The sequence below is a fragment of the Cinclus cinclus genome, chromosome 5 (assembly GCF_963662255.1).
Source record: "Cinclus cinclus chromosome 5, bCinCin1.1, whole genome shotgun sequence".
Lineage (NCBI taxonomy): Eukaryota > Metazoa > Chordata > Aves > Passeriformes > Cinclidae > Cinclus > Cinclus cinclus.
Genome location: NC_085050.1, coordinates 25,470,021 through 25,487,788, shown reverse-complemented (window position 1 = coordinate 25,487,788; position 17,768 = coordinate 25,470,021). Strand labels below are relative to the sequence as shown.

General features: G+C 36.9%; 1 protein-coding gene across 1 annotated transcript in view; it reads left to right on the top strand.

Moving 5' to 3' along the window:
- Window positions 1-17,768, top strand: part of CORIN (corin, serine peptidase) — a 121,405-nt gene that overhangs the window by 41,993 nt on the left and 61,644 nt on the right. Inside the window, 1 exon segment of the mRNA XM_062493637.1 lies at window positions 2,193-2,403. Within this exon segment, the coding sequence (XP_062349621.1) occupies window positions 2,193-2,403 (211 nt within the window).

Genomic DNA, 17,768 nt, shown 5'->3' with positions numbered 1-17,768 from the left:
TGGGGGCATGCTAAGTTAAATTCTGTAATAAAGTGGGTGGTGATCACTGCTGCAAGTTGAGCACTTTCATTTTCTGAAAGCTGCTTAAAGATGCTCTGTAAAAGTTCTGATTAAAAAGCTCATTTTTAAATTGAAACTTGAGAAGTTTATCTTGGGATATGAAAATCAGGCTGCCTACTTTTCTCTTCAGGCCAATACGCTTCTCACATACTATGTTATGCTTTGCATACCTGAGATAGAGACATGTTTTGCATATCTTCTATAAAAATCCTGTTAAAAACATAGCCTAGCTAAGATCTGGGCAGGTTTACATTAGCTTTAACTGAGACATCATTTAACTGCATTACATTTTAGATGCCTGAAGGATCCCAGATGTGTTTTTATAGTGCAAATGAGAAAATGGATGCATCAAGAATGAAGAGTGATGCCAAATTTATTAATGAATTTTTTGAGGAAAGATGTTCTTTCCCTTCTCATTAGACAGGAATTGACTCTGATGGTGCAATTCAGGTATTCCTAAGGATTTCAAAGGACTTTATGTTGCTGGGCAGTAATGACACTTTGTGTAAAATCACTGCTTCAGCTGCTGTGAACAGCTCTGATCTTACCCTCTGGTTCCTGCCACTGCACTGGTCCACCTCTTCTCCCATCCTGGAGAAGAATATATTTTTGCCAAAAAAGATATTCAACCAAATTATTTGATTCAGTGAAATAGTTGGGTTTTTTCCCCTCTTTCTCTCCTTTCACCTTGTGCCCACCAAAATTACACTGTGGTGCAGGAGAAAAGTCAGGCAGGTTAATGTGCAGAGCCAGTTTATCGTAAATCCAGAAGAGCAATCACTTCTGGGTGAGGAACTATGGCCTTACTGTTATTACAGGCATGGCTCAGTTTTTACAACTAAAACGAGTGATTAAGCTTAGCTGCAGTTCTAATTGCTTTTCTTTGGGGATGCCATTAACTTTGTCTTTTGGGAGAGAAGGCAGGTGGTTATTTCCAGTCAGCTCAGCCTGCTAGTTCAGTGTATTTTGTGCAGATGCAGTCCATAGTAGCAGTCTGAAGAGCAGAGTGGGAAAGAGAAAAATGTGCAGTTTAGATTTGTTTCAGTGGGACTGAATATATAACTGTAGACTTGCACTGCAATTGTTTGAGTTAGAAGAAATCACTTTTTACCAGTTCAATCCATTTGGAAATTGCTGGTGCTAAACAGAAAACTCTAATTCAGATGAATGTCAGAAATGACCCATATAATTAGGGACCACACTGTTCTGACCAGCAGTGTTTTCACATGTTGTTATTCCCATTCACTGCTCTTCTTGCCTTCCTGTAGGTATTGCCAAAACTTGTTTATAGTCCCCATAATTGCAGCCTTACAGTACCTGAAGAGAGCCTAATGAGAATGATGGAGAGAGACTATTTGCACTGTTCTCTGTGTGATTGTTCTGTTGCAAGGACAGGTCCTAGGTTTAGTATCTTTTACTGTTTTAAAAATTGTTATATAATTGCCACAAAATTTCTTCTTCTTGTCTGTGAATTTTGAATTCATTGCTCTGCTGTCCAGCCAGTGAGTACCACAAAAAGATCAGATATCTCCAAGGAACTGTACCCGTCTCTGTCAGGACTGTGAATTTTAAAACATCTTAAGCAGTCCATGCACACGATCTCAGCTGAAAATGTCAGTGCTTCTTCTACGTGCCATGGCAGGGACTATCTTGCAGTTGTGCCTCAGGAGATACATGATGATCTTGTGAATAATTTTAAAGGATGGAGGAAATTTCTACTTGTGAAAGTAGAATGGTAGTGAAAAGAGAAACTTTATGGGAACATTAAAGCCAGAGCAGCTTCAGACCCATTTCTTTCTGTGTGACTTCTGTTTTCAGCTTCAACTAAATTTTATTGTATCCAGGCTGTGTCAAAAAGAAGTCAGTTTTATTTCTATTCCAATTTTGTACAAAGTCTGAGGATTGTGAAAATAGCTAAAATCTTATTTGGTTTTCCAAGGTATGCTTCTCTAGTTTCATTTTTTTTTTATTTTTCGACTGTATTACAATAACATTATGGAATGTTTTCTTACCTGTGAGATAACAGCATTGCTTATATATTAAATATACTCATTAGTCAATTCAATACATGCTGTGAAACAACTGTTCAATGGTCATACTATTGTTCTAAATATGTTGTTTTGATTTCACAGGTGCCTGCAGAAATATCACCAACAGCCAGTGCCAAATGCTGCCATATAACTACACCACTGTAACTTCAGTTCTTTCCATTGTCAAGAGTATTGAAATGGAAAAGTTCCTGAAGTTCTTCAGTTACCTCAATCGTCTCAACTGCTATCAACACATCATGCTGTTTGGCTGTAGTCTCGCTCTTCCTGAATGCATCAGTGACAGTGATGACAGGTATTTGGGAATGAAAATCCATCAGTAACTAGAGCCAATTGTGGTAAAATACTCCCTGTCTAATCAGACAAGGGAAGATCCAAACAGCCTATGACCTCATTGCAAAATTCCTGTCTGTCAAAGCTATTGTCAACATTTCTGTCATGATAAGCCAACTGTAATAGAACTCTTTTAGAAAAATGTTGCCACTGTATAAACTATAACTGTGATATTACGGTAGTCAGGATTATTTTCCTAAAGAAGCCTGTCTGGAGTTTTTTTGCCTAATTTCTTCAATTTGTCTGTGCCAAAATGGAATGCTTTGTAACAACAGTAATGCCTCAGATATCTATAGTATTGTCATAAATTGGGGTGGCCGTTAGTTAAACTTCAAATTTATTTAGTAATTTCCTTCAGCAAAGTTAGTATTTTAAATATTTTCTGGTATGAAATTAGGTGGATATATTCAGGGTGACATAAACTATTCTGGAAGCTTAAGGAGCATATATTATTTCTGCATTTACATAATTCCACAGCATTAGTTTAATGTGCATGCATTTTAAATTGAGTTTGATTTGAAAAAGGATCAGTGAGTTTAGCAGAGCTAAAATCAGAATATGACACAAAAAGGGGAAAAGGAATTTTTTTTTATATATGTACACAATCTTCAATGTTTCTGGAGGGGGAAAGAGAGCGGATACATTTATTTCTCCTTGTTTTCATTTTGTATTTCCAATTCCTCCATTGTGAAATTCAGTGGAAGAGAATATGACAATTGAATAAGTGTTTCAAACAGCATAACAAGACCAGAAAGTTGAAAGCTGTGCAGTTTAGAAGGAATAGGATAGTTATGAAAGAAGTTCTGTGAGAGCTGGTCAAAAATGCAGTTGCCAATGAAAGGTAGAGTCTCACTCCAAGCGATATATGCCTCCCACTTCCAGTGCATCACAGTGATTCCTGCACTGGCTAATTGAGCTCACTAAAGTGACAGAAAATTAACCCAGAATAAAGGTGTACAGATGATTGCATGGACAGTATTAGTGGGGAGGAAAGGCAGAACAGGTAACAGGGGGATGAGATTGACCTTTAGACTGGTTGAGTGCTTTAAAACAAATGCACCTGTATCTTTGTTAGCCTACCAAAAGCTATTTTCACTTAACCCTGTTTAATTGAGTGCGTTATTAGTTATAACACCTCTGCTCCAATTCAGTATTAAAATTGTTCTGATTATGGAATCTGATAACAAACAGCCTTACACTACCTGTTATCTTTATAAATTATTGAACAAAATAAGAGAAGTGGGCTTAGGTAATACATTGATACATTTAAATGTTCAACAACAGAACTGGCAATTTGTCTGTTGCTTCACTTATTCCACCTTGTTTGGAATTTGACTTTTAACAAACCTGTTAAGAGTGAGTTGTGTGTATCAAAATGGCAAAGCTCTTAAAACAATCAAACAAGTAAAATGGTGAAAGGATACATTTTGTACATTTCTTTTCCCTTTCTTTCTAGCAGATATGTTTCTGCTCTGGTTTTCAGTAACAACAGAAATCCCTTTCCCTTTCCCTTTTTCTTTTTTTTTTTTTCTTTTTTCTGTAGCAGCAACCTTCTCCCATTAATTCATAATGTCAAAGCTGGAAGTGGATTTTGATGTCCTATTTTATGTCTTGGAGGTCACAGTTGTTCCTCTCTTTGTATTTTTTTTCCTTTTTTCTTTTCTTTTTTTTTTTTTTTAATATTCTTGCCCCTGCAGACTGATGAGGAAGAAAGTCCAATGTGAGACTGCAAATTATGTAAGTTTACATTACAATTGGACTTCAGTTTTAGTAATCATGTCCCCTGAGTGTGCCATGGATGTCACTGAAAATGCAGTTGACTGCAGTCAGAGTAGCAACCATGTGAAGAACAATAAGAGTGGATTGACAGTGTGCTGGTTAGTTAAGTCTCGTTTGCTAAACCTCAGTTGTCCTAATTTAACTTCTGGTTTCTTTAAACAGGAATACCTTTTTTTTTTTTTTCCCCCTGTGGGCAACTAACTGATTTTTGTGATTACTGTCCTTTTTGTAGCATCCAGGTATTGCAGGCAAACCCATATATTTCACAGCCAAGAAAACTTTATTTTTAGGATCATCAGATCTGCAAAAAGTAGTTACTAACACCTTCCCTTTCCTTCTCAACCCAAACCCTTCCTGCCTTCCCCCCATATCTCCTGTCAGTGAGATCTAGAGAAAAGCATGTAACATAGTAGGAGGAAGTTTGCATATGCTGAGTGCAGATACCGAAAATGAAAGAGACAAGCCTTTGTTAGGTCTGTTGAACAGGGGAATCTGGTTAGCTGAAAGGTCCTGAAGCAGAAGAGTGGCTGTGGAAAGCCTCTGGTGGTAATGGATGCAGATGTGTCCATATGCTGTAGTGCTTTTTTTGGGGGTCTATGGCTGTCTAGAACCTACAGTATGAGAAAACACCCACTGGTGTTGTGAACAGTTGTTACTGACATCGTCATTATTTCCTCCCGTCAGTTACAGCTGGTTCCTTCCAACGTCAGTGGTTCTATATCTGATCATAACTTCTCATTTGTTGTTCTCTCTCTGTTTCGCAAAGCCATTGTTCCTAATGTATGTAAAGCTTAATTTGACAAACGTTGTTTACACAGTGTGGAAGAAATGAGACCCATGTGATGCCCAGATGTCTATTCTTAGGTATTGTTGAGAGTCTGTTGGCAGCTTGCAGTCATGGGAGCAATAATTATAACAAGAAGGAACAAGAGGGAAAGTTACAAGCGCTAATCTTTGGCATCCAGTAAGCTGTCATTACATATAGCTTTTCTCTGATACTTAAACTTATGTCTGTTTCCCATTTATCTTTCATGTATTTATAAACATTGTTTTCATTAACACTTGAAGGAGATTAAGTTTCTAGGCAGAACATATTCGGTATTTGTGTAGTTAGGTACAGGGATTTCTGAATACTACCAAAGTACTGTTGCTCTTCAGAAATGATCTTCTATATCTTACTGCAGTGAAGCCATGTGTGACAGTAAAAAATATTTTAATTTTAAAAGCTGTATTCAATTTCAGCAACTGAATATAAAATCAGCTAGCCCCGCTCTTTTAAGAAAATATTTAATACTATCTATATACTGCTTTCCAGTACAGAAAAAGTTTGAAAGTACAACTAAAACCCGTGTGAAAACAGAAAACGGAAGTTGAAGTGCAGTAAGTCTTTTTTCCGTGCTTACCCCTAATTTTTGTGGTAAGGGACTGCTTACATAAAGGTGTTATGCAACTTCCTCCTTCTTGAGTGGATGGATGAGATCTTTCCAATATGTCTTAAAAATCAGCCTTAAAAAACCCTGTCCTACACAGTCCAGCAGCAATGCTAAGAAAACATGACTCAGTCTTGAAAAGTAATATTAGTGGTGGAAGAACACCTTAAACTACGTGTGCTGAGCTAATGACTTCTAAAACATTCCCAGTAGTAACTTTGTCCTTTTGGGTAGTAATAGTCTGTATCCTCTGACCACCACATGCAACATAGGTACTTTATTTGTTGTAAGAGATCTGTCCTCAGAGCTATTGGTTATGATTAATGATTCAATCTAGTGAATTCTCCTTCAGCACTGAAAGATGCTCAGAGTGGGCCAAAGGTCAGTTACTATGTTGTAGTGGATGGTTTATTTATAGCAAGTTACATGGCTTGGATTCCACAATTCAAGAAGACAATAAAAGTTAATCTGCAATGTTTTCAGATTTCGAAAGGAAAAAGAAAAGTATGTATTTTAAAGCCAAAATTAATATAAAATTTAAAGATTCAGAATCATTAGAGAAGTTCATAGTAGGTCAGTCTATTACTGCATAATGCAAACAGACTGAGTGATGCTTTTAATATTTCTTGCACTCTATGAAACAATAAAAATTTGCTCAAAAGACTTGGAAAAGTAGGCAGGCTATATAAGATCCTGAAGGCCCATGTAGATGGCTTATTTTGACTTTTTATGCTGGGAATAACTTTGAAACTAACGGATTCTCATACCCCTGTGCTGTCCTGCTGCCTTTAACACAGAAATAATAGCTTGAGTACTTACATTAATCCTCTTTGTAGAAGTATATTCCAGAAAGTTCAGGAAATGGCTTCCGTTGAGAGATCCTCAGAGTCTCCTATCTTTGGAGATTGAACAGTTTAGGCTAGAAAATAGTGTTAGGGCAATTCAAATTAGGAAGTGTATAATGCTCTCAAGTTAAAATTACAATGCACCTTGCCTTTCTGTACATTTTTACTCACTATGTCAGTATATTTATATATACATATTATAACATATGTTTCATGTCATGTATCTTTGAAAACAGAGTTGTGAAGTGGCTTGTCTTAGGGCTCAAAGAGTCCATTTGAGATCATGGCTTTTTATGCTGGATGCTGTACAAACGTGCACTGAAGAGCAGCCTGCTGCCTCTGAAAGTTTATAGCCCACTGCAAGTATATAGCCCTTATATGAAGAAAACAAGTGAAGGATAGGAAGAGAAAGTAATGCTGTCACATTAATGGCTGGGGAAGCCAAAATTGAGCAAGAAATTTGCAGTAGAGCAGAAAACTACTCTGTAAAACTTTATAGCCTGTATCTTTACGCACAAAAATATTTTTCATCTTGATTGAAGTCTGAAAATTAATTTCACTTTTTCATTCACTTTACATGTGATCTAATGCACAGTGAATGTATGGCAAAACTTTCTGCCATAAATCAACCTCTTTTTTTCCCCTCAGATTAATTCTAAAAGGCAGAATAATACAATGAAGGGAAAAGACTTTGATTTTCGAACTCCTTCCTAGAATGGAATTTCTCATGTAAATGTCCATCTGTAACATTTTATTGTGCTGTAGTAGCTATGCTACACACAACAATAGACAGAGATTGACAGAACAGTAAACTGTAACTAATGAAAATTAGGTTAATACTAAATGGGTTCTAAGAAGCTGTGAATAGTTTGTGTGCAGTCAAATATTATTTGAAGAGCTGCTGATATGACTCACAGTGGCAAGTTCTATTCTGTGTTTTTTTTTCTGGTTGATTGTCTTAATCTTTTTTTCTGTAATTAATAAAAAGGAAAACCAAATAGTGTGATTTTCACTGTGGGCCTAAAGTAGGATGAAATATTAAGTCCAAAAAAACAAATCCAGAAATATGTGTGGTGTCTTTTATTAAAAGCTATCAACATTTTAAAACTATTTCATTAATGTCCTATTAGAAAACAGAAGAGAATCAATCTTCATAGAGTAATAGATATCTGTCTGTCATGTTTAGAATAATCCATGAATGAGACTTGTGATGTGGTTATTTCCTTTTTCCTGTTTCTGTGAACTTCACTTGAAACTTATCCATGTTCTTTGTTTCAGCTGCTGACAGTGAAATTAATTATATTTTATCACAGTTATAACAACTAAACTCATTAAAATAATAATATGTTATAAAACCCCTACTTTTTTAGAGTTAACTGAGTTGAGGCAGAGAAAAATCTGACTGATCACATGGATCTTGTTTACATAGCTAATGAGAAGTTTTGGTTTAAGGCTTTGAACAGGAAGCTGTCAGCATACATGTGAGTCAGTATCTATTACACAAAGTCCACAATGGATTTAATCGTGTAAGAATGAGGTATAGGTATGTATGAGTTTATATAGACAGTCCTCCGCTGGCATGCTTCAATTTTGTTTTAATCTGCTTGATTTTGGCAACAGAAGCAGGTCAATACACCAAGACATGCAGCTGCTAGGACCTCTGAGTGAACGATCCCATAGGAAATCTGACCCAGCTTCTACACTATCTATTTATAATGCACCTGTGTGGAGATGTCAAATTATAGTTGCACAGGGAATTTTGCCATTCTGTAGCTTTTAAGAAATGTTTAAATTTTACACATTTATGAAGTTAGCTTCAGAGTAATTTTTGAAGCGAAGATACTGAGAAACTCACTTGGAAGGACATTTAGAATCCTCTCTCATAAACCTATCAGAGATGCTTTCATTGAAATTGATGGTGTTTACTTTTAAACATTAAGCTTACTGCACTGGTGCCAATCACTTACCAGGTCTCCAAGGAATAAGGTGGGACAATTTTCTCCTGCCACCATATTGTCTCTTTATGTTCTTCTCATGACTCCATCCAGACTAGTTCTTGCTGTAACCCAGGCTCATAGAGTGGAGGCTTCTTTCAGATGCTTGTAAGTGGTTACCAGTTGTTTTCTGTGTTTGCAGTCCTGTCTTTCACATCCTGTGGGAGTTGTTTTATCCTCTTAATAAACTTTCTTTTCAATGGTGCCTCTTTAACCCAAGGAATTTAACATGACTCTCAAAGGCTATTCCAGATAGTTTTGGCAATAGTTGTTTGTCAAGGAGATAGAGAAGATTAGAATCTTGAATTTAAAGTAAAGCCGAGGTAATGTTCAGTGGGTGCAATGATTTATACATAGAATGTTTGGAATCATATGTCTTTTGTTTTAAATGCTGCCATGACTTGGCTTGCAGCCCTTCAGAATCCAGCAGACTAATCATGTACAAAACCCCACACTGTTGAAAAATCTGTCTTTGGATAGAACTGATTCATAATCCAGTCTTCAGTTTTTAAATCTGGTTATGGTCCATTTAAGTGCAAATGTGACTTGAACCACACAACCTTGGAGATCCAGCTAATGAAAAATGTGTATATTCAAATCCTGTCAAAAAGGAACACAAAAATTAGAGAGTGTAATACATAAATAGTATTCTCTGTCTGCCAGTTATTTTTTGTGTGTCTTGTCATTTATGATTTAAAGAATTCTCCTAAGGGAATTGATGTAAGTCTTACTGTTTAGCAGAAAAACTGAGGAATACACAGAGTCTGTGTTATTTGAAAAAGTCCAGAACAGCAAAACAAATTAATAACTTTTTCATTCATTTTGTCCTTTCAACCAGGTAATAACCTTCCAGTAGCAGTAATTTAATCAATAGTTATAATTATGATTTTATGGTGTAATTTTTTGTAAGTAAAATACTGAGGATAGAGTTGCTAATGGCAGATAGTCAACATGTTGTGGGAAACATTTTGCAAGGCTTTCCTATGCAATGTAAGTACTCAGCTCTGGTCTGCCATCAAATTGATAGCACACTAATTCAAGCTGAAGTAGAACTAATTTACAGCAGCAAGAAAGTGAAATGATTGAGAGGTGTAATACATTGGGTAGGGTTTCAAACTAGCAGAACTGTCTAGAACTGTATGTTGACTAGAGATCGTAAGTCATTCCCCTGTACATGCAGTGTATTATTAATAATAATATATTATTTCTTCTAAATAAATACTGATCATTTATGTAGCTCAGGTAATTTACAATTACTCCTAAAATTATCATGGTTTTTTGTTAATGTTTGTTTGCTAGTTTATCTTCTAGAAAAACACGCTCTTTCACAAAATAAAACTTATTTAATTTAATAAATTGCAGTAGTTGTAGTATAGGAACTTTCAGTAAAACCTTAGATTTTCATAAACATTTTGGGAGTATTAGCACTGATAATTTCTTATTAGACTGGTGTATCTGGGCTCACAACCAGAAACACACAGATGAGGTAACATTTTATCTGTGTTTGGTAGATAGAACTCTTCTTCTAGATATGAGTACACCCTCTTGTGCAGCAATTAGTGAACACAATGGTTTCGGATTGAAGCATGGTAAAATAATTCTCTAAGAATTTATATACTTTTCAGCTCATGTTTAACTTCTTTTAGTGCCATGTTATTAACAAATAGCTTATAAACCTATTGAGGATTCAGTTACTGGGGCATACTTACCTCTCACAAGTTTGGCTCCTCTGTGAGAAGCTGTTGTTGCCCTGTTGGAGACCCCGGTGGAAAGCACCAGGCTCACAGATGGAGCAGAGCAGACAAACTGGAATCACAAGAATATGCAGGTGGTGAGGAGAGAAACTTCTCTGGCTCAGATCAGGATAAGCATTAAAGATTAATTAAATTCCTCAGGACTGCTCTCAGCTGGGTTTTGAGTATCTCTAAGGATGGAGGTTTCACAACCCTTCTGGAGAACGTTCCAGACTACTGTTTCACAGTAGATAATGCTATATAAAATGCTAGTGGTGCTGAAAGAATCAGTATTACCCTATTCTGCTTGTTATTCCCCATCTCACCCATGTCTTTTCCATGGCCTGTCAAGAGTATTTTTTCAGCTCCATGACAGATTGGATTTGGAAACTGATCTGAATTAAATTACGAGTGACTGATGTTACCCATTGTGTAACAGCATGAAGTGCTGTGCTGGCATAAAGAAGTAGGGAAGAGAGGTGGGGAGAGGTTTTGGAGCAAGCTGATGGGGGTAGGACATCTTTAAATTGATGGCATCTGCTCCTGCCAGATTTGTTTGTGAAACAATTTTAATGTGAACTTCAAGTAGCAGGATAATGGCTAACAATGATTTTCTGCTTGACAGAGAAGATCCTTGAATGTCAATGAGTGAGAAGTGTGTCTGTGATTCTTTAGGATTCCTGATAAAATGCAGCTCGCAGAGTTTTAACTTGGGTTGATTCTTGAGGTCTTCCTTTTGGCAATGCTCTGAAGTGCACAGGGAAACATGAGTTCTGGGAAACTGCATGAAATTAAGGGTACCTCTCACAGTCATCTGTGGAAATGGAAGGCAGTTCTTTAGCTACAATATTGTTTTGGATGTCTTTATCATCCTGAAGGTACCAATACTTAGAGCAGCTGTGCAGTGTATGATTTACTTCCAGTTAGTCCAGAATTCCTGTAGCAATGCTGATCAAAATACTGGTGTGTGATTCAGAGGACTTCTATTTCACTGTGCCAGCTTCTCTTTCCCAAGTGTGAATTTTGTTTTCTAAAATCAAAAGATCTTGTAACTTGGATTTTCAGGCATTTTAAGAGTTTGTTTTGTTTTTCAAAAGAAATTTCTACAGAGTAAACTAAATAAACAGTGTGTTCATCATTTGCATAATAAATATTAGGCAAGAATTTTCAGAAATTTGACTTAATTTAAGAGTCATTTTGGCAGTTAGTACAAGATTGTAAAACCGGCTTGTAATTGTAACCATATTCTTAATAATACTTACTTAAACTGATTCATGGCTGAACTAAAGCTCTAATGAATTAATTTAGTGCCTCTCTCTTGTTTTCACTGTTGTCATTGGGTCAAGTGATGGGATCAGTAAGAGAAATCTGGAAGGGCTGATTGCTTTAGTCAGGACAGTTCATCCCAACTGATTATGGTCATTGTATAAAGCACACTGAAAAATTGAAGGTTTTTTTATCTTTTCAATGCTACATTGCAAAATTTATGTTTCTGCTGTACACTGTATACTTCAGGAGTTTCTGATTGTTATAAGCTCAACTTGTGAGGTATTATGTTGTCATAGGAAGTGACTGAGGAATCAGAGGGGATTGCTGAATTTGTTTCTTGCTGATTCATAAAAGCATGCAATATCCTGGGTTGGCAGGTACCCACAAGGATCATCAAAGTCCAGCTCCTGGCCCTGCATAGGACCATCCCCAAGAGTCACATCACATGCCTGAGAGAATTGTCCAAGGGATTTTTGATCCCTGTCAGGCTGATGCTGTGACCACTTCCCTGAGGAGCCTGTTCCAGGGCCCAAACGCTCTGGGGCAAGAACCTTTTCCTGATACCTGACCTAAACCTCACCTGACTCAGCTTCATGCTGTTTTCTGGAGTCCTGTAACTGGTCACAAACTTGAAGACACCAGTGTCTACCCCTCCACTTCCCCTCATGAGGAAGTTGCAGACTGTGATGAGGTCTCCTCCTCTCAGTCTCCTCGCCTCCATGCTGAACAGACCAAGTGTCCTCAGTCTCTTCTCATATGGGTTCCCCTCTAGACCCTTCATGATCTTTACTGCCCTCCTTTGGATGCTCTCTAATGGTTTAATATCTTTCTTACATTGTGGCGCCCAAAATTGCCTCCAGTACTCGAGGTGAGGCTGCCCCAGAGCAGAGCAGAGCAGAGCAGAGCAGGACAATCCCCTCCCTTGCCTGGCTGGAGATGCTGAGCCTGATGCCCCCCCAAGGCAGGGTTGTCCCTCCTGGCTGCCGCAGCACACTGCTGACTCAGACCTGATTCCTTATTTTGGTCATTAGTTTAGTTTTATTATTAGTTTAGTTTATTAGTTATCTGGGTTTTGTCTACAAAAGAAATTATTACACTGACCAAAAATTCTAACTTGCATTGTAGAGACTGCATGTGTCCATCCTTAAGGATATCCACATAGTTTGGTCACATTTTCTGAAGAGCATTTCTAAGCCTGAAAGAGATGTTAAATAACAGCAGTTGATGTTGAAGACATAAAATTCAACAGCAGCTGGTGCTTCCTTTACTCATTTTTGGATGCATAAGAGGAGTTTTTTTTAATCTAATGGTATATATACCATTTTATATCTAATGGTATATTCTGTGTGAGCTCTTTGTTAAGTATGGTACTCTTGGATATCAGATGTGTTCTAAGATTTTTGCAAGTATAACTCTTCAGCTGTGTTCTTTCCTGTTGCCATAAGATGTGGGAACTATTAAGGAGTAGTTAATTTGAAATGTCATTCTCAGAGAAAAAAAATCTGTATGGACCCACAGAAGAGATTCTAGTCCAGCTTTTCATCTATTTTGGTTTTGCCACTTTTCTGTTCTCATAGCCTTTAGACAGTTTGTTCTTCCATGCTGCAGGCAATCCATTCAGTATCTCCATCTTTTTCATCCTCATTGTATAACGCAGGCTTTTTTCAGTCTCTTGTAAAGGGCATTCCTCTTGTGGCTCATCCATAGTTGCCAAGCTTCATGACAGCAGATGGAGTATTCATGAGTGTGAGTTAGAACTGGCCTTCTGCACTGTCTGTAAATCCTTATCCTGAGTCCCTGTAGGGATAATGAGTGGACACTTACCCACAGTTCAGCCAATGAATGCAAGGCCTTATTCTTGTCTAAACAGCTGCAGCCATTACTCAGGCTGCCATCCCAGAGAAACTGAGCTGCTGTGCCTTTTGTCTCCTTTGATATATTTGATGTTTCTCAGGCTGTGGGTCCTGCCTGTCCTTTTACAGGTAATTTTGCATCTTTGTACTTATACACAGGAACCTGCTTTGAGGAAACACTACATGCATTTAAGCTAAAAACTAGGTGGGAGGTAATGCAGCTATCTTTGCTTTGAGTGTTGCAAAGTGTTACCTGGAATTGAGCTGCCATCATTAAATGTTGCTATATGGATTCAGCACTATTTTGTCAAGTGAAATAACCACAAAAATCTAAAATAATTTTGCGTTCTTTTCAGATTTTATTATGTAAAGAAGCAGATTTCAGATTTAAACCCCTATCTAGATACAAAACAAAAAATTCAATATTTAAAATGAACCTGCAAATTAGACATGAAAACCAAACAATAAAAGATAAAAATACGTAATTCTCTTCATTATGTGAAACATTAGCAGCAAATTTATTTATAAATCAGTAAGTCAAGTAGTAATATTGAGAGGTTTGTGAGTTTGTCTCATAAAACTCTGTCAGTGACTGTGCTGCTCTCCATATTGGAGTACTGTGAGAGGGTAGTGAGAAAAATTTCACATGAATGGTCACTTTAGTAAACTGTAATCCTGGATGTGTGTGTTTGCTCTGCTGTAGAAACTCCTTTTTTTCTGACATTTATATTCTCTAGAAGTCATTATTGTTAGAATACAATGGAAAGTATTAAAGACAATTAAAACTCACAAAGGCTGGTGTGTGAGCTAATCAGTTCAACTTGTTTGATTTCAGGGCTGTAGAAATAAAGAGTAACCTCAGTTTTCTTCTTCCCATAATTTCATAGTGTTTCACTTTATCCTTATACTCATCCTCCCTGCCCCAGCAATCTCTCACAATTGTATTACCAGTTCATTAATTTTCCCTCAGGCCTGAGATCTATCACCATTCTTAGCATGTGTGCCTGTTTACGAATAATACAGCAAAATATCCTACAGCTGTTTTTAGCTTGTCTCAGTACCTAAGTGCAGCTTATTGTGTGGCCACAGGAAAAGTTATCCTGAAACAGCTGCAGGGATGAAGCTGGGGAAAGAACAGTAATGAGAACCAGCAGTAGCTGGAAATGTTCATCAGTCTGGTTGCAGTCAGATTGTCTTTGAGCCACAAAAGTGACCTTTAGCAGATGCAGTTGTGTGTTCTCAGAGTGATCTTCATGCTGTGTTTTCAGCTCTGGCAGAACAACTTGGTTGTAAGCCTTTTGCAAATCATTTACCCTCTATTGTTTTAACCTGTAAAATTGTAATGATGAATTTCTCAAGAGGGCATGTCTATAGCAGTGCTTTTACCAGTGGAGATACTATTGTGAAAGCACAAAGAATTGCCACAGATAATAATGAGCACCTGATATATTATTGTATTTGCCAGGTTGCAATGGGAGCTGCTGCATGATGGTTAATTGTTTATTTTATTTAATTTAATGCTTTTGTTGGCTCTAGAAATTTTTACTTCTCCTCTACTAACATCATATTCTTTCTTTACCTGTATCCTTTTGAAGGACCCAATCAATTGCCAGATGAAAAAAAAAGTGGGTTTTTTTTCGTCATGTTACTCTTCAGTTGAATCAGTTATTCAATGTCCTATTATACAGCCTAAAAACAGCTCTTACAAACAGCAAAACTGAAAGTAGCACAGAACCAGATCCAGGAATTTGGGAACCAAGCTGGATGCAGTGCAGCAGCTTCCAGAAAAGACATGGCCTCAGTGTCTGCTGAGGTTGGGAGTGAGACCTTTTAGTTAACTTGAATCTTAAGCTAACCTTAGAAAATATGGTAAATTCTGCAGCAAGAGGAAAACAGTCGCCATGAGGATCTTCCTCTCCTTACTGCTTCTTGTAGAATGTTTCTTTGATAACTTCTAGAACTCAAAACAACCACTTAAGAAACAGAGTCTGCCAAGGAGCCCTGTACATGGTAATGTGATTGCAAAGAAAAGTGAGTATTAGAGAAGGAGTAAATTCTGAAAAAAATTAGTCTGAAAATGTAAAATATCTCTGAGTTATAAGAAGTAGGTCCCTGCAGTATTATAATCAAGCAATTTGAGATCCAATTTCAGTGAATGCTAGGTGATTGTCATGACAAGGAAGTCAGATCATCTGCTTTCAGGCAGTGTTTAACCTCTTTGGAAACTTAAAATCACTTAAGAGAGTATATGCTGTACTGCATATATCTGCTTCAATGAATATTTAATGTGAAACTTCTGATAAATAGTCTCTTCAAATATGCCTTATGCAAATTTGAAACCCTTATATTTTCTCTCTACCCTTAATATGCTTTTTAACAAACGATAAAGAAGATTTCTACTTCTTTTGGTGCCATACAATTCTTAATGTTGGTATTTCTGTGCATCTGAATTTACTGGTCTGGATTTTGAGTGTGGGGAAACACATAGAAATATGTAATATATTCTTTCTTTCATCAAACTCCAATTTCAGGAGTTTTTCTATTAATATCCTAAAGAACAGAATCACATGCTAATGTTATAACCTGCTTCTGTGCCTGCTACTGGTGCCAAATCAATTATGGTAAGATTGCCATTGACCTGCCAATTTATTTTAAAAATGATTGCTCTCTGAGTAGCTGTAAATAAGACTAATTAAGATAAAGACTTTTAATAATATTTTCATCCTCCAGCACATTAAGCAATAAGTCCTTACTAAACTTGATCATTATCCAGAAATATTTAATTTATGGAGCACACATAGCTCAATATTGAAACTGGACCAAATATTGCAGTAGTTGCTGGATAATCCCATGTTTTCTGATTTGTCAGAGCTTCCTTATGGACTACAAATTCTGTTTGGTCATTAGATCACCATGTAGTTGTCTTTTAGAAGATTGGTAATTTACAAATTATTATTGTTCTGTGCATGTGTGTGGTAGGTTGACCCTGGCTGGTCACCTCTAAAACTGCTCTGTTACTCCTCTCCTCAGCTGGACAGGGGAGAGGAAATGGAACAAGTCTCATGGGTTGAGATATGGACAAGGAGAAATCACTCACCAGTTACTGTCACAGGCAAAAGGGACTCAACATGGGGAAAGTAATTAAATTCACTGCCAATCAAATCTGAGCAGGGTAATGAGAAAAGAAACCCCAAATCTTAAAGCAACTTCCTTACATCCCTCTCTTCTTCCTGTGTTTAACTGTGGTCATGAATTCTCTGCCTCTGTCCCTGAGAGGTGCAGGGGAACGGCAAGTGTTGGCTGCAGTCACTTCATCGCATATTCAAATACTGGACTGCTTAATTTAAATGAATGAGGTAAATTTCTTGTGTTTGTGGGCTTTCCCCTCATATAATGTAAAGAATTCAATGTGCAGATAGATCTTCTTAAAAAATTACTCCTGATGTTGTTAGAAGCTTTTAAACAATTATGTGTAAGTATAACTCTGCATAGTTATATTTTAATATAACTTTTTAATATTATTTTTAAAATTTTGTTTGAAATGAATGTTCACTATGTTGAGAGACCTTTGGAAACAAGGAACCAAAGTTCCTTGGATGGAAGTTTGCTATAGTTACATTTTAAGAGATTGACATACACATACACATTTTGCCTGATTGCAAAATGTTGGGCTGTAGCTGAAGTGCGGTGCTTTGAAAGTTAATGATTTAGGTGTGGCTCATGAAAAGCAGAGATCATATCAAATACTCCAGACTTATATGAAACTTCGTCTGATAGCCCTCAAGAACTCTTTATGCTTTGTTTGTTTGGGATTTTTTTCAAATAGCATTCCCATTTGTAGAAATCATGTACAGATTGGTTAACTATGATAAATTCAAGTAGATCTGTGTCCCAGGCTTGTTAAATTCAAGTAATATCCCCACTAACACTTTTTTTTTTTTTTGAGAACAAAAATAAACTTAGCAGAATGTACTGTTTTCAGATTACTACTTGTGATCATAAGGCATACTCCATTGCACCAGTAAATGAGGTAGAATCACTGCTTACAATACTTTTCACTGTAAAGCAGTTTTATAGCATATTTTGTGGTTTTGTAAAAAATGAACAGAAAGTTAAATTAAGCATATCAGATTGAATAAAATGCAGGGTTATTACTCACCAACAGGTCAAATCAATACTCAGTTTTAGCTTTGTGACATTTCTTACAGATATTTTGAAACTCAAGTGCCTTCTGTAGTAAGTAGCAGCTTTTCTTTTGGCATTTTCTATATTAGGGAGCCTCTGTCAGACCAAAAGTGTTATTATTACTGTATTAGCTAAGAAGGAAAAGCTAAAACATATCTGGAGACAGTCACTTGTCCTGTCAAATCCCCTTTATTTAAGGAGTTTCTCAGGCTCCAGACAGGAGGCAGCGATAGCTGCTC